This window comes from Triticum urartu, chromosome 2A (genome assembly GCF_056163025.1).
Source record: "Triticum urartu cultivar PI428250 chromosome 2A, HENAU_Tu73, whole genome shotgun sequence".
Taxonomy (NCBI): domain Eukaryota; kingdom Viridiplantae; phylum Streptophyta; class Magnoliopsida; order Poales; family Poaceae; genus Triticum; species Triticum urartu.
This window is the reverse complement of record NC_141874.1, coordinates 749,363,933-749,388,618: the sequence shown is the minus strand read 5'-3', so window position 1 is coordinate 749,388,618 and position 24,686 is coordinate 749,363,933. Positions and strand designations below refer to the sequence as shown.

The window sequence follows — 24,686 nt, the reverse complement described above, 5'->3', positions numbered from 1 at the left end:
CAACGGCTCCATTTTTAGAAGGAAATACTCCTACACAGTAGGATTAGGCCTCAATAAATATTTACCTTTTTCATCCCTCAATCCATAAAACAGATTGGCCCATGAAGGATACCAGTATATATATGCCCCCATACACGAGCATGTCATCCAAAGTTCATCGAGCAAACACACAAACACCGGACTACCACCGAACTTATCCCACAACTTTGTCAAGTCTTCTCTTTGAAATGGAGGGTGTTACAGTGTTGATTGTTGGTGCTGGGCCAGCAGGCCTCGCAACGGCAGCATGCCTTAGCCATTTCTCAATTCCTTATGTCATCGTCGAGCGTGAGAGCTGTAGCGCGTCACTCTAGCGCAACCGCGCGTATGATCGCCTCAAGCTGCATCTCGCAAAGGAGTTCTGTGAGTTGCCACACATGTCATACCCTGTAGATGCACCAACATACATACCAAAAACCTTGTTTGTGAAGTACTTGGATGACTATGTTGAGCGTTTCAACATTCAACCAAAGTATCTCACCAGCGTGGAGTCATCCACATAGGTCAATGATGAAAAATGTTGGTCCATTGTGGCAAAGGACATGTCAAAGTGCACCACAGTCAAGTTCACGGCGAAGTTTCTTGTTGTGGCAAGTGGTGAGAATAGTGCAGAGAATATTCCAATGTTCCCTGGACTGGAAAACTTTCTAGGTGATGTTATCCACTTCTCAAGCTACAAGTCAGGCAAGAGCTACTCTGGCCAGAATGTATTGGTCATTGGATCTGGCAACTCCGCGATGGAAACTGCTTATGACCTTACGACCCATGGTGCCAACACATCGATTGTTATACGAAGCCCGGTACGTACATGCACTATATATTTTCATTGGATGCATGAACGCAAATTCTTAGTATAGTTATTAATAGAAGAGATGCAATTTTTAGTGTTATTACTAATAGGAAGTATTTCACATAGAAACAGAGATGGACTTTTTATATCACACACAAACAACTGAAAGACTAGAGGAACCACATGACAAAAATTTATTTCTTGAAAGAAGAAATTCTATTTTTATAATGCATACTTCAAAAGAGATGTGACATGTTTTCTGGTTGCAGATTCATGTAATGACAAAGGAATTAATTCGTTTGGGGATGACACTTGCTCACCGTCTTCCATTGAATCTAGTGGATAAACTCCTTGTGATGGCAGCGTATTTAATATTTGGAGACCTGTCACAGCATGGCATCACAAGGCCAAAAATGGGTCCAATGACCCTCAAATCAGAAACAGGCCGATCTGTAGTAATTGATGTTGGGACTGTTGGATTGATCAAAAAAGGCATCATTAAAGTAAGTATATCCTTGACATGACATAAATTTATAACATATGTTGATTTGATATGCCAAGTTATCAATGTATTTTTTGTTGGGGAACGTTGCAGAAAACAAAAATTTTCCTACTCGTTTCACCAAGATCATCTAGGAGTTCATCTAGCAACGAGTCATTGGATGCATCTACATACCTTTGTAGATCGCGCACGGAAGCGTTCAAAGAACGGTGATGATGTAGTCGAACACGACGTGATCCAAATCACCGATGACCAAGCGCCGAACGGACGGCACCTCCGCGTTCAACACACGTACGGGACGGGAGACCTCTCCTCCTTCTTGATCCAGCAAGGGGAAGGAGAGGTTGATGAAGATCCAGCAGCACGACGGCATGGTGGTGGATGCAGGGCGTCACAGTAGCAGGGCTTCGCCTATACTACGAGGGAGAGACGTAAAGGGGGAAGAGGGAGGCGCCAAGGCTCAGGTATGAAGTCCCTCCCTCTCCTCAACTATATATAGGGGTGCCAGGGGGGGCGCCGGCCCTAGTAGATGAGATCTACTAGGGGGGGGCGGCGGCCTAGGGTGGGGGGCTTGCCCCCCAAGCAAGGGGGCGCCCCCTCTAGGGTTTCCCCTCAACCCTAGCCGCATGGGCCCTAGGGGGTGGCGCCCCAGCCCACTATGGGCTGGGTTCCCTCCTACTTCAGCCCATGGGGCCCTCCGGGATAGGTGGCCCCACCCGGTGGACCCCCGGGACCCTTCCGGTGGTCCCGGTACAATACCGGTGACCCCGAAACTTGTCCCGATGGCCGAAACAGCACTTCCTATATACAATTCTTTACCTCTGGACCATTCCGGAACTCCTCGTGACGTCCGGGATCTCATCCGGGACTCCGAACAATATTCGGGTTACTGCATATACATATCTTCACAACCCTAGCGTCATCGAACCTTAAGTGTGTAGACCCTACGGGTTCGGGAGACAAGCAGACATGACCGAGACGACTCTCCGGTCAATAACCAACAGCGGGATCTGGATACCCATGTTGGCTCCCACATGCTCCACGATGATCTCATCGGATGAACCACGATGTCGAGGATTCAATCAACCCCGTATGCAATTCCCTTTGTCAATCGATATGTTACTTGCCCGAGATTCGATCGTCGGTATTCCAATACCTCGTTCAATCTCGTTACCGGCAAGTCACTTTACTCGTACCGTAATGCATGATCCCGTGACCAGACACTTGTTCACTTTGAGCTCATTATGATGATGCATTATGGAGTGGGCCCAGTGATACCTCTCCGTCATACAGAGTGACAAATCCCAGTCTTGATCCATGTCAACCCAACAGACACTTTCGGAGATACCCGTAGTCTACCTTTATAGTCAACCAGTTACGTTGTGACGTTTGGTACACCCAAAGCACTCCTACGGTATCCGGGAGTTACACGATCTCATGGTCTAAGGAAAAGATACTTTGACATTGGAAAAACTCTAGCAGACGAACTATACGATCTTGTGCTATGTTTAGGATTGGGTCTTGTCCATCACATCATTCTCCTAATGATGTGATCTCGTTATCAATGACATCCAATGTCCATAGTCAGGAAATCATGACTATCTGTTGATCAACGAGCTAGTCAACTAGAGGCTTACTAGGGACATGTTGGTGTCTGTTATTCACACATGTATTACGATTTCCGGATAACACAATTATAGCATGAATAAAGACAATTATCATGAACAAGGAAATATAATAATAATGCTTTTATTATTGCCTCTAGGGCATATTTCCAACAGTCTCCCACTGGCACTAGAGTCAATAATCTAGTTACATTGTGATGAATCGAACACCCATGGAATTCTGGTGTTGATCATGTTTTGCTCTAGGGAGAGGTTTAGTCAACGGATCCGCTACATTCAGGTCCGTATGCACTTTACAAATCTCTATGTCTCCATCTTGAACATTTTCACGAATGGAGTTGAAGCGACGCTTGATGTGCCTTTTCTTCTTGTGAAACCTGGGCTCCTTGGCAAGAGAAATAGCTCCAGTGTTGTCACAGAAGAGCTTGATCGGCCCCGACGCATTGGGTATGACTCCTAGGTCGGTGATGAACTCCTTCACCCATATTGCTTCATGTGCTGCCTCCGAGGCTGCCATGTACTCCGCTTCACATGTAGATCCCGCCACGACGCTTTGCTTGCAACTGCACCAGCTTACTGCCCCACCATTCAAAATATACACGTATCCGGTTTGTGACTTAGAGTCATCCAGATCTGTGTCCAAGCTAGCGTCGACGTAACCCTTTACGACGAGCTCTTCGTCACCTCCATAAACGAGAAACATTTCCTTAGTCCTTTTCAGGTACTTCAGGATATTCTTGACCGCTGTCCAGTGTTCCTTGCCGGGATTACTTTGGTACCTTCCTACCAAACTTACGGCAAGGTTTACATCAGGTCTGGTACACAGCATGGCATAAATAATAGAACCTATGGCTGATGCATAGGGGATGACGCTCATCTCTTCTATATCTTCTGCCGTGGTCGGACATTGAGCTGAGCTCAATTTCATACCTTGTAACACAGGCAAGAACCCCTTCTTAGATTGATCCATATTGAACTTCTTCAATATTTTATCAAGGTATGTGCTTTGTGAAAGACCTATGAGGCGTCTCGATCTATCTCTATAGATTTTGATGCCTAATATATAAGTAGCTTCTCCAAGGTCCTTCATTGAAAAACTCTTATTCAAGTAGGCCTTGATGCTGTCCAAGAGTTCTATATCATTTCCCATCAATAGTATGTCATCTACATATAATATGAGAAATGCTACAGAGCTCCCACTCACTTTCTTGTAAACGCAGGCTTCTCCATAAGTCTGCGTAAACCCAAACGCTTTGATCATCTCATCAAAGCGAATGTTCCAACTCCGAGATGCTTGCACCAGCCCATAAATCGAGCGTTGGAGCTTGCACACTTTGTCAACATTCTTAGGATCGACAAAACCTTCCGGCTGCATCATATACAATTCTTCCTTAAGGAAACCATTAAGGAATGCCGTTTTGACGTCCATTTGCCATATCTCATAATCGTAGAATGCGGCAATTGCTAACATGATTCGGACGGACTTTAGCTTCGCTACCGGTGAGAAAGTCTCATCGTAGTCAACCCCTTGAACTTGTCGATAACCCTTAGCGACAAGTCGAGCTTTATAGATGGTCACATTACCATCCGCGTCTGTGTTCTTCTTAAAGATCCATTTATTTTCTATGGCTCGCCGTTCAACGGGCAAGTCAGTCAAAGTCCATACTTCTTTTTCATACATGGATCCTATCTCGGATTTCATGGCTTCTAGCCATTTTTCGGAATTCGGGCCCGCCATCGCTTCTTCATAGTTCGAAGGTTCACCGTTGTCTAACAACATGATTTCCAAGACAGGGTTGCCGTACCACTCTGGTGCGGAACGTGTCCTTGTGGACCTTCGAATTTCAGTAGGAGCTTGATCAGAAGTATCTTGATCATTTTCATTAACTTCCTCTCTAGTCGGTGCAGGCACCTCAGGAACATTTTCTTGAGTTGCGCCATTTACCGGTTCAAGAGGTAATACTTCATCAAGCTCTACTTTCATCCCACTTACTTCTTTCGTGAGAAACTCTTTCTCCAGAAAGAGTCCGTTTTTGGCAACAAAGATCTTGCCTTCGGATCTTAGGTAGAAGGTATACCCAATAGTTTCTTTAGGGTATCCTATGAAGACGCATTTTTCCGACTTGGGTTCGAGCTTCTCAGGTTGAAGTTTCTTGACATAAGCATCGCATCCCCAAACTTTTAGAAACGACAGCTTAGGTTTCTTCCCAAACCATAATTCATACGGTGTCGTCTCAACGGATTTCGACGGAGCCCTATTTAAAGTGAATGCGGCAGTCTCTAAAGCATAGCCCCAAAAAGATAGCGGTAAATCGGTAAGAGACATCATAGATCGCACCATATCCAATAGAGTGCGATTACGACGTTCGGACACACCGTTACGCTGAGGTGTTCCAGGCGGCGTGAGTTGTGAAACTATTCCACATTTTCTTAAGTGTGTGCCAAATTCGTGGCTCAAGTATTATCCTCCACGATCCGATCGTAGAAACTTGATTTTCCTGTCACGTTGATTCTCAACCTCACTCTGAAATTCCTTGAACTTTTCAAAGGTTTCAGACTTGTGTTTCATTAAGTAGACATACCCATATCTACTCAAGTCATCAGTGAGGGTGAGAACATAACGATAGCCACCGCGAGCCTCAACACTCATTGGACCGCACACATCATTATGTATGATTTCCAATAAGTTGGTTGCTCGCTCCATTGTTCCTGAGAATGGAGTCTTGGTCATTTTACCCATGAGGCATGGTTCGCACGTGTCAAATGATTCATAATCAAGAGACTCTAAAAGTCCATCTTCATGGAGCTTCTTCATGCGTTTGACACCTATGTGACCAAGGCGGCAGTGCCACAAGTATGTGGGACTATCATTATCAACCTTACATCTTTTGGTACTCACATTATGAACATGTGTAGTAATACGTCCGAGATTCATTAAGAATAAACCATTCACCATAGGAGCATGACCATAAAACATATCTCTCATATAAATGGAACAACCATTATTCTCAGATTTAAATGAGTAGCCATCTCGAATTAAATGAGATCCCGATACAATGTTCATGCTCAAAGCTGGCACTAAATAATAGTTATTGAGGTTTAAAACTAATCCCATAGGTAAATGTAGAGGCAGCGTGCCGACGGCGATCACATCAACCTTGGAACCATTCCCGACGCGCATCGTCACCTCGTCCTTCGCTAGTCTCCGTTTATTCCGCAGCTCCTGCTGTGAGTTACAAATATGAGCAACGGCACCGGTGTCAAATACCCAGGAGTCACTACGAGTACTGGTAAGGTACACATCAATTACATGTATATCAAATATACCTTTGGCGTTGCCGGCCTTCTTGTCCGCTAAGTATTTGGGGCAGTTCCGTTTCCAGTGACCCTTCCCTTTGCAATAAAAGCACTCCGTCTCAGGCTTGGGTCCATTCTTTGGCTTCTTCCCGGCAGCTTGCTTGCCGGGCGCGGCAACTTCCTTGCCGCCCTTCTTGAAGCTCTTTTTACCCTTGCCTTTCTTGAACTTAGTGGTTTTATTGACCATCAACACTTGATGCTCCTTCTTGACTTCTACCTCCGCTGATTTCAGCATTGAGAACAACTCAGGAATTGTCTTTTGCATCCCCTGCATGTTGAAGTTCATCACAAAGCTCTTGTAGCTTGGTGGAAGCGACTGGAGGATTCTGTCAATGACCGCATCATCCGGGAGATTAACTCCCAGCTGAGACAAGCGGTTGTGTAACCCAGACATAGTGAGTATGTGCTCACTGACAGAACTATTTTCCTCCATCTTATAGCTGAAGAACTTATCGGAGACTTCATATCTCTCGATCCGGGCATGAGCTTGAAAAACCATTTTCAGCTCTTCGAACATCTCATATGCTCCATGTCTCTCAAAACGCTTTTGGAGCCCCGGCTCTAAGCTGTAAAGCATGCCGCACTGAACGAGGGAGTAGTCGTCAACACGTGTCTGCCAAGCGTTCATAACGTCTTGGTTCTGTGGGACGGGTGGATCACCTAGCGGTGCTTGTAGGACATAATCTTTCTTGGCAGCTATGAGGATGATCCTCAGGTTCCGGACCCAGTCCGTATAGTTGCTGCCGTCGTCTTTCAGCTTGGTTTTCTCTAGGAACGCGTTGAAGTTGAGGACTACGTTGGCCATTTGATCTACAAGACATATTGCAAAGATTTTAGACTAAGTTCATGATAATTAAGTTCATCTAATCAAATTATTAATGAACTCCCACTTAGATTAGACATCCCTCTAGTCATCTAAGTATTACATGATCCGAGTTGACTAGGCCGTGTCTGATCATCACGTGAGACGGACTAGTCAACGTTAGTGAACATCTTCATGTTGATCGTATCTTCTATACGACTCATGCTCGACCTTTCGGTCTTCTGTGTTCCAAGGCCATGTCTGTACATGCCAGGCTCGTCAAGTTAACCCTAAGTGTTTTGCATGTGTTCCGAGGCCATGTCTGTACATGCTAGGCTCGTCAACACCCGTTGTATGTGAACGTAAGGATCCATCACACCCGATCATCACGGCGTGCTTAGAAACGACGAACTTTAGGAACGGTGCACAGTTAGGGGAGAACACTTCTTGAAATTGTTATGAGGGATCATCTTATTTACTACCGTCGTTCTAAGTAAACAAGATGCAAAACATGATAAACATCACATGTAATCAAAAATTAACGTGACATCATATGGCCAATATCACATGGCTCCTTTGATCTCCATCTTGGGGCTCCATGATCATCTTGTCACCGGCTTGACACCATGATCTCCATCATCATGATCTCCATCATCGTGTCTCCATGAAGTTGCTTGCCAACTATTACTTCTACTACTATGGCTAACGCGTTTAGCAATAAAGTAAAGTAATTTACATGGCGTTTCTTGATGACATGCAGGTCATATAAAAGAATAAAGACAACTCCTATGGCTCCTGCCGGTTGTCATACTCATCGACATGCAAGTCGTGATTCCTATTACAATAGCATGAACATCTCATACATCACATATATATCATTCATCATTCATCACAACTTTGGCCATATCATATCACAAACCACTTGCTGCAAAAACAAGTTAGACGTCCTCTAATTGTTGTTGCAAGTTTTACGTGGCTGAATTAGGGTTCTAGCAAGAACGTCTTCTTACCTACGTTAAAGCCACAACGTGATTTGTGAACTTCTATTTACCCTTCATAAGGACCCTGTTCATCGAATCCGCTCCAACTAAAGTGGGAGAGACAGACACCCGCCAGCCACCTTATGCAACTAGTGCATGTTAGTCGGTGGAACCGGTCTCACGTAAGCGTACGTGTAAGGTTGGTCCGGGCCGCTTCATCCCACAATACCGCTGAAGCAAGAAAAGACTAGTAACGGCAAGAAAGTTGACAAATCTACGCCCACCACTAATTGTGTTCTACTCGCGCAAGAAGAACTACGCATAGACCTAGCTCTGATACCACTGTTGGGGAATGTTGCAGAAAACAAAAATTTTCCTACTCGTTTCAACAAGATCATCTAGGAGTTCATCTAGCAACGAGTCATTGGATGCATCTACATACCTTTGTAGATCGCGCACGGAAGCGTTCAAAGAATGGTGATGATGTAGTCGAACACGACGTGATCCAAATCACCGATGACCAAGCGCCGAACGGACGGCACCTCCGCGTTCAACACACGTACAGGACGGGAGACGTCTCCTCCTTCTTGATCCAGCAAGGGGAAGGAGAGGTTGATGAAGATCCAGCAGCACGACGGCGTGGTGGTGGATGCAGGGCGTCACAGTAGCAGGGCTTCGCCTATACTACGAGGGAGAGACGTAAAGGGGGAAGAGGGAGGTGCCAAGGCTCAGGTATGAAGTCCCTCCCTCTCCTCAACTATATATAGGGGTGCCAGGGGGGGCGCCGGCCCTAGTAGATGAGATCTACTAGGGGGGCGGCGGCCTAGGGTGGGGGGCTGGCCCCCCAAGCAAGGGGGCGCCCCCTCTAGGGTTTCCCCTCAACCCTAGCCGCATGGGCCCTAGGGGGTGGCGCCCCAGCCCACTATGGGCTGGGTTCCCTCCTACTTCAGCCCATGGGGCCCTCCGGGATAGGTGGCCCCACCCGGTGGACCCCCGGGACCCTTCCGGTGGTCCCGGTACAATACCGGTGACCCCGAAACTTGTCCCGATGGCCGAAACAGCACTTCCTATATACAATTCTTTACCTCCGAACCATTCCGGAACTCCTCGTGACGTCCGGGATCTCATCCGGGACTCCGAACAATATTCGGGTTACTGCATATACATATCTTCACAACCCTAGCGTCACCGAACCTTAAGTGTGTAGACCCTACGGGTTCGGCAGACAAGCAGACATGACTGAGACGACTCTCCGGTCAATAACCAACAGCGGGATCTGGATACCCATGTTGTCTCCCACATGCTCCACGATGATCTCATCGGATGAACCACGATGTCGAGGATTCAATCAACCCCGTATGCAATTCCCTTTGTCAATCGATATGTTACTTGCCCGAGATTCGATCGTCGGTATCCCAATACCTCGTTCAATCTCGTTACTGGCAAGTCACTTTACTCGTACCGTAATGCATGATCCCGTGACCAGACACTTGGTCACTTTGAGCTCATTATGATGATGCATTACCGAGTGGGCCCGGTGATACCTCTCCGTCATACGGAGTGACAAATCCCAGTCTTGATCCATGTCAACCCAACAGACACTTTCGGAGATACCCGTAGTCTACCTTTATAGTCACCCAGTTACGTTGTGACGTTTGGTACACCCAAAGCACTCCTACGGTATCCGGGAGTTACACGATCTCGTGGTCTAAGGAAAAGATACTTTGACATTGGAAAAACTCTAGCAGACGAACTATACGATCTTGTGCTATGTTTAGGATTGGGTCTTGTCCATCACATCATTCTCCTAATGATGTGATCTCGTTATCAATGACATCCAATGTCCATAGTCAGGAAATCATGACTATCTGTTGATCAACGAGCTAGTCAACTAGAGGCTTACTAGGGACATGTTGGTGTCTGTTATTCACACATGTATTACGATTTCCGGATAACACAATTATAGCATGAATAAAGACAATTATCATGAACAAGGAAATATAATAATAATGCTTTTATCATTGCCTCTAGGGCATATTTCCAACATTTCTTATCTCCTAAAGGTTCAAGGGAGCATTAGTAAGATCAAGGGCAACATAATTAAATTTCAATGCAGTAAAAGAATGTCATTTGATGCAATTGTGTTTGCAACTGGATACAAAAGCACGGCAAATATGTGGCTCAAGGTAATATAGCTTGTGTTTGAACATGTCTGAGTTTGTTTTCTTGGTGTAACCATTATTAAATCTGCTAACAGGGTCTATGTGTTTTTAATCCAGAATGGTGAGAGCATGTTAAATGGCAACGGACTGCCCATCCAAAAATATCCGATTCATTGGAAAGGTGGAAAGGCTGACATACTAATAAATCATTAAAAATATCTATGAACTGATTTAGAAACTTAAATCTAAAAGTTGGAACACCATATGACGGAAAATTACTATTTAGAACGTGAATTTCTGGTTACATAGAAGAGATGCATTTTTCAGTATTATTACTAATAGAAAGTATTTCACATATATAAGAGATGGACTGTTTAATATCACGCACAAACGGCAAAACAACTAGAGGAACTACATGACAAAAAATAACAATTGAAAGAAGAAATTATATGAAATTTTGTTCTATCAGGCATGCTTTAAAAGAGGCGTGACATGTCTTTTGGTTGCAGATTCATGTGATGACAAGAGAATTAATTTAGTTGGGATGACACTTGCTCACTTTGTTTCACTAAATCTAGTGGGTGACCTCTTTGTGATGGTAGCGAATGTCATATTTGGAGATCGATCGAGGTATATCGCGTCACAAGGCCCAAAACCAAAAATGGTCGAATGACCCTCAAGTTCGAAACCAACCGACCCACAACGATTGAGTTGGGACAGTTGGATTAATAAACCCTTCACCCATCAAACCCTTCCAGCTCCTTGCGGATGCACGGTGCTTGGACACATTTCAAAACCTGTACTCTAGTAGTCTGATTACCACTATACTTACATCTGGGTGCCGCTTATTTGCGTAGGACATGTTCGATCAATGTTGTGACCACGCAAGGGATAACGGGTACTTGTTGTGGGAGGACGCAAAGAAGATGCGGATGATAGTGAGTGGGGAGTTCCACCAAGAAATGCGGGAGTTCCTCCGCACGAATAAATGATCCAAGGGAAGTGACCATCTGGAAAGAAGACAAGATGCTACTTGTCTGTACCACACGATCCTTCATGTGAGGAAGGCCTGAATATACGTACCTAGCAGACAAGTCTTTAGTAGATCCAACTGCATGAGTCAGAGTGGTAGTCTGGTAGATGTTGAAATCATTTGGACTCGACGGTCGTAAATCAAATGTAATCATATGTTCGATAGGTTTAGTCTGCAGTTTGTGCCATGCTAAATGTAAGTCACAGAAGGTAGTGGATTATTCCGTTGGCAAATCAAAATCCGATGAATTGTACGTGATCCACTTCTCTAGTTCAGTTTTGCATGGAAGTTGCGTACAATTGTGATTAATCTTTGTCAGTCAGTTTGGAACCACAGAAGTTTGCAAAACCACATTGAGACATGATTGACAATTTTGATTTTCGGTAAATTGGTATATTATCTTTTTAACAAAATATATCCACACTCTGGTGTGTAGAGTTAAAAATACAATGAGCGTTCAATTTGATGTTCAGGCATAGGACAATATGCATGTACCAAAGTTAAAATATGGCCTCACATTAAACGAGAGTTCAGTATAGAAATGAATTTATATTAAAAAAATGGTTTCAAATATTTGAACTAAAGTTCCACTTCTTTTTGTTCACAACATCGAACGGCTCGTTGTGTTGACACCAAATGTATGGCAATGGTCGTCAACTCAACCGGAGGCAAAACTAAAACTGACCGTCATACAACTGAACCGGATGCAAAACTAGCCGACAAAACCGGTTAACATGGTTGGTAACAAATCCTTCTCAGATGATTGTTTCCTTTTGTCATCCACATTATATTTGACTTTGCCTATAAATGTGTGTTTGGAAATCAGACTTATCCTTATAATATCCTATATCGTATACAAAGAGGAAGAAACACTTGAATATTATTAGAGTAGTAATTGTCATTGGTGACGATGCAAAAGGAAAGAAACATGAAGAATCTTTAATCTACACATAAAAAAGATGGTCGATAAGTTTCCAATACCAACAATCGATCAACGGTGTGTTTCCTACCTATTTTGTATCAGTACACGCCTTCACAACCAACAACGGCTCCATTTTTAGATGGAAATACTCCTACACACTAGGATTAGGCCTCAATAAATATTTACCTTTTTCATCCCTCAATCCATAAAACAGATTGGCCCATGAAGGATACCAGTATATATATGCCCCCATACACGAGCATGTCATCCAAAGTTCATCGAGCAAACACACAAACACTGGACTACCACCGAACTTATCCCACAGATTTGTCAAGTCTTCTCTTTGAAATGGAGGGTGTTACAGTGTTGATTGTTGGTGCTGGGCTAGCAGGCCTCGCAACGGCAGCATGCCTTAGCCAATTCTCAATTCCTTATGCCATCGTCGAGCACGAGAGCTGTAGCGCGTCACTCTGGCGCAACCGCGCGTATGATCGCCTCAAGCTGCATCTCGCAAAGGAGTTCTGTGAGTTGCCACACATGTCATACCCTGTAGATGCACCAACGTACATACCAAAAACCTTGTTTGTGAAGTACTTGGATGACTATGTTGAGCGTTTCAACATTCAACCAAAGTATCTCACCAGCGTGGAGTCATCCACATATGACAATGATGAAAAATGTTGGTCCATTGTGGCAAAGGACATGTCAAAGTGCACCACAGTCAAGTTCACGGCGAAGTTTCTTGTTGTGGCAAGTGGTGAGAATAGTGCAGAGAATATTCCAATGTTCCCTGGACTGGAAAACTTTCCAGGTGATGTTATCCACTCCTCAAGCTACAAGTCAGGCAAGAGCTACTCTGGCAAGAATGTATTGGTCATTGGATCTGGCAACTCCGGGATGGAAATTGCTTATGACCTTGCGACCCATGGTGCCAACACATCGATTGTTATACGAAGCCCGGTACGTACATGCACTATATATTTTCATTGGATGCATGAACGCAAACTCTTAGTATAGTAATTAATAGAATAGATGCAATTTTCAGTGTTATTACTAATAGGAAGTATTTCACATAGAAAAACTAGAGGAACCACATGACAAAAATTTATTTCTTGAAAGAAGAAATTCTATTTTTATAATGCATACTTCAAAAGAGGTGTGACATGTTTTGTGGTTGCAGATTCATGTAGTGACAAAGGAATTAATTCGTTTGGGGATGACACTTGCTCACCGTCTTCCATTGAATCTAGTGGATAAACTCCTTGTGATGGCAGCGTATTTAATATTTGGAGACATGTCACAGCATGGCATCACAAGGCCAAAAATGGGTCCAATGACCCTCAAATCAGAAACAGGCCGATCTTCAGTAATTGATGTTGGGACTGTTGGATTGATCAAAAAAGGCATCATCAAAGTAAGTATATCCTGGACATGACATAAATTTATAACATATGTTGATTTGATGTGCCAAGTTATCAATGTATTTTTTATCTCCTAAAGGTTCAAGGGAGCATTAGTAAGATCAAGGGCAACATAATTAAATTTCAATGCAGCAAAAGAATGTCATTTGATGCAATTGTGTTTGCAACTGGATACAAAAGCACGGCAAATATGTGGCTCAAGGTAATATAGCTTGTGTTTGAACATGTCTGAGTTTGTTTTCTTGGTGTAACCATTATTAAATCTGCTAACAGGGTCTATGTGTTTTTAATCCAGAATGGTGAGAGCATGTTAAATGGCAACGGACTGCCCATCCAAAAATATCCGAATCATTGGAAAGGTGGAAATGGGCTTTACTGTGCTGGGTTGGCGAGGAGAGGATTAGCTGGTATTGCAACAGATGCCAAGAATATCGCTAATGACATCAAATCTATGATGGACTCTATGTCAAGTTAAATCATCTTTTACATGTAGTTTACCATGGCAAGCATGCTAGAAGGTTGATTCTTTGAGAAATATATCCATTGTGTCACCTTTGTATCTAGCTTTTAGACAAGTAAATTTATGTTTATTTTAAGGTTCATATGAGCCCCGGAGAGAGATGTACTATTATACTATAATCAAGGGCTATGTACTCTCATTACGCGGAGAGATTTCTAATTTTGGTTGAACCTACAACTGTGTATTATATTTTATTTACTTGAAATTATATGTGCCAAAGGCATGCGCTCAATACACTATTATCTATACCAAAATCTCTTGTGGCATGTTTACCCCATCAGTATACAACTGTAGGATGTAGTAATCACATCAGCCTAAAATAAATGCATAGTTCACTACATCCATCGCCGGTACTGTAGTGCTATTCAGTCTTAGAATGGCACTAGTTATCATCCCATGCATCTGCATGGGGTTGCTGACGTACTATAAATCATTAAAAATATTTGTGAACATATTTAGAAACTTAAAACTAAAACTTAGAACACCATATGACGGAAAACTACTATTTAGAACGTGTATTTGTGGTTACGTGATACACGTATCCTTAACTGTTGTGGATATAGTTTGTTGTGCCCGAAGCGCAGGGTTTGTAGTATGCAGTAAGTTTTCCATCGGCTGAGATCCAAGGTATCCATCCACATAGTCTTGGATATAAATTGCTTATTACCTTGCGACCATGGTGCCAATACTCCGATTGTTATACGAAGCCTGATATGTACTACATGCACTATATATTTTCACTGGGTACATGAACACAATTTTTTAGTATAGTTACCACTGGAAGAGATCCATTTTTTAGTATTATTACTAATAGAAAGTTTTCACATATATAAGAGATTGACTGTTTGATATGACGCACAAACAAACAAACGACTAGAGGAACTACATGACAAACAATTAACTTTTGCAAGAAGAAATTCTATGAAATTTTGTTTTATCATGCATGCTTCAGAAGAGGTGCGACATGTCTTTTGGTTGCAGATTCATGTGATGACAACAGAATTTATTCAGTTGGGATGACACTTGCTCACCATCTTTCACTAAATCTAGTGAATAACCTCTTTGTGATGGCAGCGAATTTCATATTTGGAGACCTATGGAGGCATGGCATCACAAGGCCCAAAACCAAAAATGGATCACAACGACCCTCATGTTAGAAACCTACCGATCCATAGTGACCGATGTTGGTACTGTTGGATTAATAAAAAAAATCATCATCAAAGTATTTGGAATATTTGAAGGAATCTGCCTTATTATTCATATTTTTATAGTTGAAAATAATAAGTAGGCCTTTTCTCTCATAATGTCGGTTTATTTTCTAGTTGGCACTTCTAGAGAGATCCTAGTCATCTACCTAGACATATAGATCTGACTCAAATGCGCAATTATATATTTCAAAAATAAGGCACTTACATGACGAAGAAGGCGGCTACTTGCATATATAGTGAATGTTCATTATATTTGATCGCATAACAAGCAATCATTTGTTTTCTTTTTGGAGAAACACCAACATTGGATTTATAAAAGTGTCAGTGGTATATATAGAACATCATTTGAATCAAGACAATAAGAAATCCTAAGTACCCTTTTTTACAATGTGAACTGACGGAATAAAGCATATATAGTGGATGAGCTTCTCCCAGTTTTGTCTATCGCTTTTATCAACTGATGACTCATTGGAATTTACTGACTTCCAAGACAAAATATACTCGGATGGCAAAGATTGCTAATGCCAAACTTGAATTAGCTAAAAGCAACTATAACCAGTAACTGAAATATGATATTAACACGCTCATGGATTGGTGGAGTGTACCTCTGTATTCCGATTTCCCTTTTTTCAAAATAGCACATTTAACTGATGCATTGTTCGAGCAATCTTCAAATCATTCAAAAAAATCTGAGGCATTGTTCGGCCAGCCTCCTGAGTATGACATGATGGGCCGGCCCCTTAAGCAAGGAGAAGAAGCAAGCAGGCCCAGCAATGACGAGCGAGGCCTCCACAAGTCCACAAGTCCACAAAAACAAAACCCGCCAATCCGCCATCCTCCTTCCTCCTCTAGGGTTTTACTATGCAGCGCCGCCGTCTCCCTCCCCACCTCCGTCCCCCGCCGCCCCACCTCCTACCCGGCAGACCACCACCGAGGCCCGAGCCAGCGGCCATGACTGGCAAGAAGCACAAGTCCTCCAAGAAGCAGCCCAAGGGCCGCCGCCTGCCGCTCGGCGCCGACACCGATGCGGTGGCCGACGCCGGGAAGCGTCGTCGCTCCGGCGCCGCCAAGCACCACCAGGCCGAGGAGGAGGAGTTCGTGCCCTCCTCCATCAGCGCCAAGATCCTCTGCGAGGCCCTCAAGCAGCAGCAGGAGCAACAGGAGGAGATCCTCCACGTACTATTCAGTCTTCGAATGGAACAAATTTTCAGCGTGTGAAACTACATGGGCTAGCTGACATACTAATAAATCATTAAAAATATCTATGAACTGATTTAGAAACTTAAATCTAAAAGTTGGAACACCATATGACGGAAAATTACTATTTAGAACGTGAATTTCTGGTTACATAGAAGAGATGCATTTTTCAGTATTATTACTAATAGAAAGTATTTCACATATATAAGAGATGGACTGTTTAATATCACGCACAAACGGCAAAACAACTAGAGGAACTACATGACAAAAAATAACAATTGAAAGAAGAAATTATTTGAAATTTTGTTCTATCAGGCATGCTTTAAAAGCGGCGTGACATGTCTTTTGGTTGCAGATTCATGTGATGACAAGAGAATTAATTTAGTTGGGATGACACTTGCTCACTTTGTTTCACTAAATCTAGTGGGTGACCTCTTTGTGATGGTAGCGAATGTCATATTTGGAGATCGATCGAGGTATATCGTGTCACAAGGCCCAAAACCAAAAATGGTCGAATGACCCTCAAGTTCGAAACCAACCGACCCACAACGATTGAGTTGGGACAGTTGGATTAATAAACCCTTCACCCATCAAACCCTTCCAGCTCCTTGCGGATGCACGGTGCTTGGACACATTTCAAAACCTGTACTCTAGTAGTCTGATTACCACTATACTTACATCTGGGTGCCGCTTATTTGCGTAGGACATGTTCGATCAATGTTGTGACCACGCAAGGGATAACGGGTACTTGTTGTGGGAGGACGCAAAGAAGATGCGGATGATAGTGAGTGGGGAGTTCCACCAAGAAATGCGGGAGTTCCTCCGCACGAATAAATGATCCAAGGGAAGTGACCATCTGGAAAGAAGACAAGATGCTACTTGTCTGTACCACACGATCCTTCATGTGAGGAAGGCCTGAATATACGTACCTAGCAGACAAGTCTTTAGTAGATCCAACTGCATGAGTCAGAGTGGTAGTCTGGTAGATGTTGAAATCATTTGGACTCGACGGTCGTAAATCAAATGTAATCATATGTTCGATAGGTTTAGTCTGCAGTTTGTGCCATGCTAAATGTAAGTCACAGAAGGTAGTGGATTATTCTGTTGGCAAATCAAAATCCGATGAATTGTACGTGATCCACTTCTCTAGTTCAGTTTTGCATGGAAGTTGCGTACAATTGTGATTAATCTTTGTCAGTCAGTTTGGAACCACAGAAGTTTGCAAAACCACATTGAGACATGATTGACAATTTTGATTTTCGGTAAATTGGTATATTATCTTTTTAACAAAATATATCCACACTCTGGTGTGTAGAGTTAAAAATACAATGAGCGTTCAATTTGATGTTCAGGCATAGGACAATATGCATGTACCAAAGTTAAAATATGGCCTCACATTAAACGAGAGTTCAGTATAGAAATGAATTTATATTAAAAAAAATGGTTTCAAATATTTGAACTAAAGTTGCACTTCTTTTTGTTCACAACATCGAAATGCTCGTTGTGTTGACACCAAATGTATGGCAATGGTCGTCAACTCAACCGGAGGCAAAACCAAAACTGACCGTCATACAACTGAACCGGATGCAAAACTAGCCGACAAAACCGGTTAACATGGTTGGTAACAAATCCTTCTCAGATGATTGTTTCCTTTTGTCATCCACATTATATTTGACTTTGCCTATAAATGTGTGTTTGGAAATCAGACTTATCCTTATAATATCCTATATCGTATACAAAGAGGAAGAAACACTTGAATATTATTAGAGTAGTAATTGTCATTGGTGACGATGCAAAAGGAAAGAAACATGAAGAATCTTTAATCTACACATAAAAAAGATGGTCGATAAGTTTCCAATACCAACAATCGATCAACGGTGTGTTTCCTACCTATTTTGTATCAGTACACGCCTTCACAACCAACAACGGCTCCATTTTTAGATGGAAATACTCCTACACACTAGGATTAGGCCTCAATAAATATTTACCTTTTTCATCCCTCAATCCATAAAACAGATTGGCCCATGAAGGATACCAGTATATATATGCCCCCATACACGAGCATGTCATCCAAAGTTCATCGAGCAAACACACAAACACTGGACTACCACCGAACTTATCCCACAGATTTGTCAAGTCTTCTCTTTGAAATGGAGGGTGTTACAGTGTTGATTGTTGGTGCTGGGCTAGCAGGCCTCGCAACGGCAGCATGCCTTAGCCAATTCTCAATTCCTTATGCCATCGTCGAGCGCGAGAGCTGTAGCGCGTCACTCTGGCGCAACCGCGCGTATGATCGCCTCAAGCTGCATCTCGCAAAGGAGTTCTGTGAGTTGCCACACATGTCATACCCTGTAGATGCACCAACATACATACCAAAAACCTTGTTTGTGAAGTACTTGGATGACTATGTTGAGCGTTTCAACATTCAACCAAAGTATCTCACCAGCGTGGAGTCATCCACATATGACAATGATGAAAAATGTTGGTCCATTGTGGCAAAGGACATGTCAAAGTGCACCACAGTCAAGTTCACGGCGAAGTTTCTTGTTGTGGCAAGTGGTGAGAATAGTGCAGAGAATATTCCAATGTTCCCTGGACTGGAAAACTTTCCAGGTGATGTTATCCACTCCTCAAGCTACAAGTCAGGCAAGAGCTACTCTGGCAAGAATGTATTGGTCATTGGATCTGGCAACTCCGGGATGGAAATTGCTTATGACCTTGCGACCCATGGTGCCAACACATCGATTGTTATACGAAGCCCGGTACGTACATGCACTATATATTTTCATTGGATGCATGAACGCAAACTCTTAGTATAGTAATTAATAGAATAGATGCAATTTTCAGTGTTATTACTAATAGGAAGTATTTCACATAGAAAAAGAGATGGACTGTTTTATATCACACACAAACAACTGAAAGACTAGAGGAACCACATGACAAAAATTTATTTCTTGAAAGAAGAAATTCTATTTTTATAATGCATACTTCAAAAGAGGTGTGACATGTTTTGTGGTTGCAGATTCATGTAGTGACAAAGGAATTAATTCGTTTGGGGATGACACTTGCTCACCGTCTTCCATTGAATCTAGTGGATAAACTCCTTGTGATGGCAGCGTATTTAATATTTGGAGACATGTCACAGCATGGCATCACAAGGCCAAAAATGGGTCCAATGACCCTCAAATCAGAAACAGGCCGATCTTCAGTAATTGATGTTGGGACTGTTGGATTGATCAAAAAAGGCATCATCAAAGTAAGTATATCCTGGACATGACATAAATTTATAACATATGTTGATTTGATGTGCCAAGTTATCAATGTATTTTTTATCTCCTAAAGGTTCAAGGGAGCATTAGTAAGATCAAGGGCAACATAATTAAATTTCAATGCAGCAAAAGAATGTCATTTGATGCAATTGTGTTTGCAACTGGATACAAAAGCACGGCAAATATGTGGCTCAAGGTAATATAGCTTGTGTTTGAACATGTCTGAGTTTGTTTTCTTGGTGTAACCATTATTAAATCTGCTAACAGGGTCTATGTGTTTTTAATCCAGAATGGTGAGAGCATGTTAAATGGCAACGGACTGCCCATCCAAAAATATCCGAATCATTGGAAAGGTGGAAATGGGCTTTACTGTGCTGGGTTGGCGAGGAGAGGATTAGCTGGTATTGCAACAGATGCCAAGAATATCGCTAATGACATCAAATCTATGATGGACTCTATGTCAAGTTAAATCATCTTTTACATGTAGTTTACCATGGCAAGCATGCTAGAAGGTTGATTCTTTGAGAAATATATCCATTGTGTCACCTTTGTATCTAGCTTTTAGACAAGTAAATTTATGTTTATTTTAAGGTTCATATGAGCCCCGGAGAGAGATGTACTATTATACTATAATCAAGGGCTATGTACTCTCATTACGCGGAGAGATTTCTAATTTTGGTTGAACCTACAACTGTGTATTATATTTTATTTACTTGAAATTATATGTGCCAAAGGCATGCGCTCAATACACTATTATCTATACCAAAATCTCTTGTGGCATGTTTACCCCATCAGTATACAACTGTAGGATGTAGTAATCACATCAGCCTAAAATAAATGCATAGTTCACTACATCCATCGCCGGTACTGTAGTGCTATTCAGTCTTAGAATGGCACTAGTTATCATCCCATGCATCTGCATGGGGTTGCTGACGTACTATAAATCATTAAAAATATTTGTGAACATATTTAGAAACTTAAAACTAAAACTTAGAACGCCATATGACGGAAAACTACTATTTAGAACGTGTATTTGTGGTTACGTGATACACGTATCCTTAACTGTTGTGGACACAGTTTGTTGTGCCCGAAGCGCAGGGTTTGCAGTATGCAGTAAGTTTTCCATCGGCTGAGATCCAAGGTATCCATCCGCATATTCTGGGATATAAATTGCTTATTACCTTGCGACCATGGTGCCAATACTCCGATTGTTATACGAAGCCTGATATGTACTACATGCACTATATATTTTCACTGGGTACATGAACACAATTTTTTAGTATAGTTACCACTGGAAGAGATCCATTTTTTTAGTATTATTACTAATAGAAAGTTTTCACATATATAAGAGATGGACTGTTTGATATGACGCAGAAACAAACAAACGACTAGAGGAACTACATTACAAACAATTAACTTTCGCAAGAAGAAATTCTATGAAATTTTGTTTTATCATGCATGCTTCAGAAGAGGTGTGACATGTCTTTTGGTTGCAGATTCATGTGATGAGAACAGAATTTATTCAGTTGGGATGACACTTGCTCACCATTTTCACTAAATCTTGTGAATAACCTCTGTGTGACGGCAGCGAATTTCATATTTGGAGACCTATCGAGGCATGGCATCACAAGGCCCAAAACCAAAAATGGATCACAACGACCCTCAAGTTAGAAATCTACCGATCCATAGTGATTCATGTTGGGACTGTTGGATTAATAAAAAAATCATCATCAAAGTATTTGGAATATTTGGAGGAATCTGCCTCATTAGTCATATTTTTATAGTTGAAAATAATAAGTAGACCTTTTCTCTCATAATGTTGGTTTATTTTGTAGTTGGCACTTCTAGAGAGATCCTAGTCATCTACCAAGATATATAGATCTAACTCAAATGCGCAATTATATATTTCAAAAATAAGGCACTTACATGACGAAGAAGGCGGCTACTTGCATATATACTGAATGTTCATTATATTTGAAGGCATAACAAGCAATCATTTGTTTTCTTTTTGGAGAAACACCAACATTGGATTTATAAAAGTGTCAATGGGATATATAGAACATCATTTTAATCAGGATAATAAGAAATCGTAAGTACCCTTTTTTACAATGTGAACTGACGGAATAAAGCATATATAGTGGATGTGCTTCTCCCAGTTTAGTCTATCGCTTTTATCAACTGATGACTCATTGGAATTTACTGACTTCCAAGACAAAATATACTCGGATGGCAAAGATTGCTAATGCCAAACTTGAATTAGCTAAAAGCAACTATAACCAGTAACTTAAATATGATATTAACACGCTCGTGGATTGGCGGAGTGTACCTCTGTATTCTGTTTTCCCTTTTTTCAAAATACCACATTTAACTGATGCATTGTTCGAGCAATCTTCAAATCATTCAGAAAAATCTGAGGCATTGTTCGGCCAGCCTCCTGAGTATGACATGATGGGCCGGCCCCTTAAGCAAGGAGAAGAAGCAAGTAGGCCCAGCAATGACGAGCGAGGCCTCCACTAGTCCACAAGTCCACAAAATCAAAACCCAGCAATCCGCCATCCTCCTTCCTCCTCTAGGGTTTTACTACGCAGCGCCGCCGTCTCCCTCCCCACCTCCGTCCCCGCCGCCCCGCCTCCTACCCGGCAGACCACCACCGAGGCCCGAGCCAGCAGCCATGACCGGCAAGAAGCACGAGTCCTCCAAGATGTAGCCCAAGGGCAGCCGCCTGCCACTCGGCGCCGACGCAGACGCGGTGGTCGACGCCGGGAAGCGCCGTCGCTCCGGCGCCGCCAAGCGCCACCAGGCCGAGGAGGAGGAGTTTGTGCCCTCCTCCATCAGCGCCAACATCCTCCGCGAGGCCCTCAAGCAGCAGCAGGAGCAACAGGAGGAGATCCTCCACGTACTATTCAGTCTTCGAATTGCACAAATTATCAACGTGTGCAACTACATGGGCTATCTGACGTACTAATAAATCATTAAAAATATTTGTGAACTGATTTAGAAACTTAAATCTAAAAGTTAGAACACCATATGACGGAAAACTACTATTTAGAACGTGAATTTGTGGTTACATACAAGAGATGCATTTTTTAGTATTATTACTAATAGAAAGTATTTCACATATATAAGAGATGGACTGTTTTATATCACGCCCAAACGGCAAACAACTAGAGGAACTACATGACAAAAAATAACAATTGAAAGAAGATATTCTATGAAATTTTGTTCTATCAGGAATGCTTCAAAAGAGGCGTGACAAGTCTTTTGGTTGCAGATTCATGTGATGACAAGAGAATTAATTTAGTTGGGATGACACTTGCTCACTTTGTTTCACTAAATCTAGTGGGTGACCTCTTTGTGAGTGTAGCGAATGTCATATTTGGAGATCGATCGAGGTATATGGCGTCATAAGGCCCAAAACCAAAAAATGGTCGAATGACCCTCAAGTTAGAAACCAACCGACCCACAACGATTGAGTTGGGACAGTTGGATTAATAAACCCTTCACCCATCAAACCCTTTCAGCTCCTTGCGGATGGACGGTTCTTGGACACATTTCAAAACATGTACTCTAGTAGTCTGATTACCACTATACTTATATCTGGGTGCCGCTTATTTGCGTAGGACATGTACGATCAATGTTGTGACCACGCAAGGGATAACGGGTACTTGTTGTGGGAGGACGCGAAGAGTGCGGATGACAGTGAGTCGGGAGTTCCACCAAGAAATGCGGGAGTTCCTCCGCACGAATAAATGATCCAAGGGAAGTGACCATCTGGAAAGAAGAGAAGATGCTACTTGTCTGTACCACACGATCCTTCATGTGAGGAAGGCCTGAATATACCTACCTAGCAGACAAGTCTTTAGAAGATCCAACTGCGGGAGGCAGAGTGGTAGTCTGATAGATGTTGAAATTATTTGGACTCGACGGTCGTAAATCGAATGTAATCATCTATTCGATAGGTTTAGTCTGCAGTTTGTGCCATGCTAAATGTAAGTCACAGAAGGTAGTGGATTATTCTATTGGGCAAATCAAAATCCGATGAATTGTACGTGATCCACTTCTCCAGTTCAGTTTTGCATGGAAGTTGCGTACAATTGTGATTAATCTGTGCCAGTCAGTTTGGAACCACACAAGTTTGCAAAACCGCATTGAGACAGGATTGACAATTTTGATTTTCAGTAAATTGGTTTATTATCTTTTTAACAAAATATATCCACACTCTGGTGTGTAGAGTTAAAAATACAATGAGCGTTCAATTTGATGTTCAGGCATAGGAAAATATGCATGTACCAAAGTTGAAATATGGCCTCACATTAAACGAGTGTTCAGTATAGAAACGAATTTATATTAAACAAATGGTTTCAAATATTTGAACTAAAGTTCCTCTTCTTTTTGTTCACAACATCGAACGGCTCGTTGTGTTGACACCAAAGGTATGGCAATGATCGTCAACTCAACCGGAGGCAAAACCAAAACTGACCATCATACAACTGAACCGGATGCAAAACTAGCCGACAAAACCGGTTAACATGGTTGGTAACAAATCCTTCTCAGATGATTGTTTCCTTTTGTCATCCACATTATATTTGACTTTGCCTATAAATGTGTGTTTGGAAATCAGACTTATCCTTATAATATCCTATATCGTATACAAAGAGGAAGAAACACTTGAATATTATTAGAGTAGTAATTGTCATTGGTGATGATGCAAAAGGAAAGAAACATGAAGAATCTTTAATCTACACATATAAAAGATGGTCGATAAGTTTCCAATACCAACAATCGATCAACAGTGTGTTTCCTACCTATTTTGTATCAGTACACGCCTTCACAACCAACAACGGCTCCATTTTTAGATG

The 24,686-nt window shown here is 42.2% G+C and overlaps 2 protein-coding genes and 1 pseudogene across 2 annotated transcripts; all 3 read left to right on the top strand.

Moving 5' to 3' along the window:
• The first annotated feature begins 140 nt into the window (after nt 1–140).
• Nucleotides 141–10,382, top strand: LOC147987700 (putative indole-3-pyruvate monooxygenase YUCCA10; annotated as a pseudogene).
• Nucleotides 10,383–12,473: 2,091 nt separating this feature from the next.
• On the top strand, nt 12,474–14,108 carry LOC147987699 (putative indole-3-pyruvate monooxygenase YUCCA10). The gene is made up of 4 exons (XM_087540414.1): nt 12,474–13,172; nt 13,393–13,626; nt 13,713–13,835; nt 13,929–14,108. Exons 1-4 carry the CDS (start codon nt 12,474–12,476, stop codon nt 14,106–14,108), a joined length of 1,236 nt encoding a protein of 411 aa, XP_087396540.1.
• Nucleotides 14,109–18,621: 4,513 nt separating this feature from the next.
• On the top strand, nt 18,622–20,296 carry LOC125527071 (putative indole-3-pyruvate monooxygenase YUCCA10). The gene is made up of 4 exons (XM_087540413.1): nt 18,622–19,320; nt 19,581–19,814; nt 19,901–20,023; nt 20,117–20,296. The coding sequence occupies exons 1-4, from the start codon at nt 18,622–18,624 to the stop codon at nt 20,294–20,296; spliced, it is 1,236 nt and encodes a 411-aa protein (XP_087396539.1).
• The last annotated feature ends 4,390 nt before the right edge of the window (nt 20,297–24,686 follow it).

Bases quoted from the DNA above. Each gene is read 5' to 3' on its own strand.
- LOC147987699 (XM_087540414.1), top strand. From the start codon at position 12,474: ATGTCATCCAAAGTTCATCGAGCAAACACACAAACACTGGACTACCAC. The intron at 13,173-13,392 runs GTACGTACATGC...TTGTGGTTGCAG, and splicing joins CGATTGTTATACGAAGCCCG to ATTCATGTAGTGACAAAGGA. The intron at 13,627-13,712 runs GTAAGTATATCC...TATCTCCTAAAG, and splicing joins TCAAAAAAGGCATCATCAAA to GTTCAAGGGAGCATTAGTAA.
- LOC125527071 (XM_087540413.1), top strand. From the start codon at position 18,622: ATGTCATCCAAAGTTCATCGAGCAAACACACAAACACTGGACTACCAC. The intron at 19,321-19,580 runs GTACGTACATGC...TTGTGGTTGCAG, and splicing joins CGATTGTTATACGAAGCCCG to ATTCATGTAGTGACAAAGGA. The intron at 19,815-19,900 runs GTAAGTATATCC...TATCTCCTAAAG, and splicing joins TCAAAAAAGGCATCATCAAA to GTTCAAGGGAGCATTAGTAA.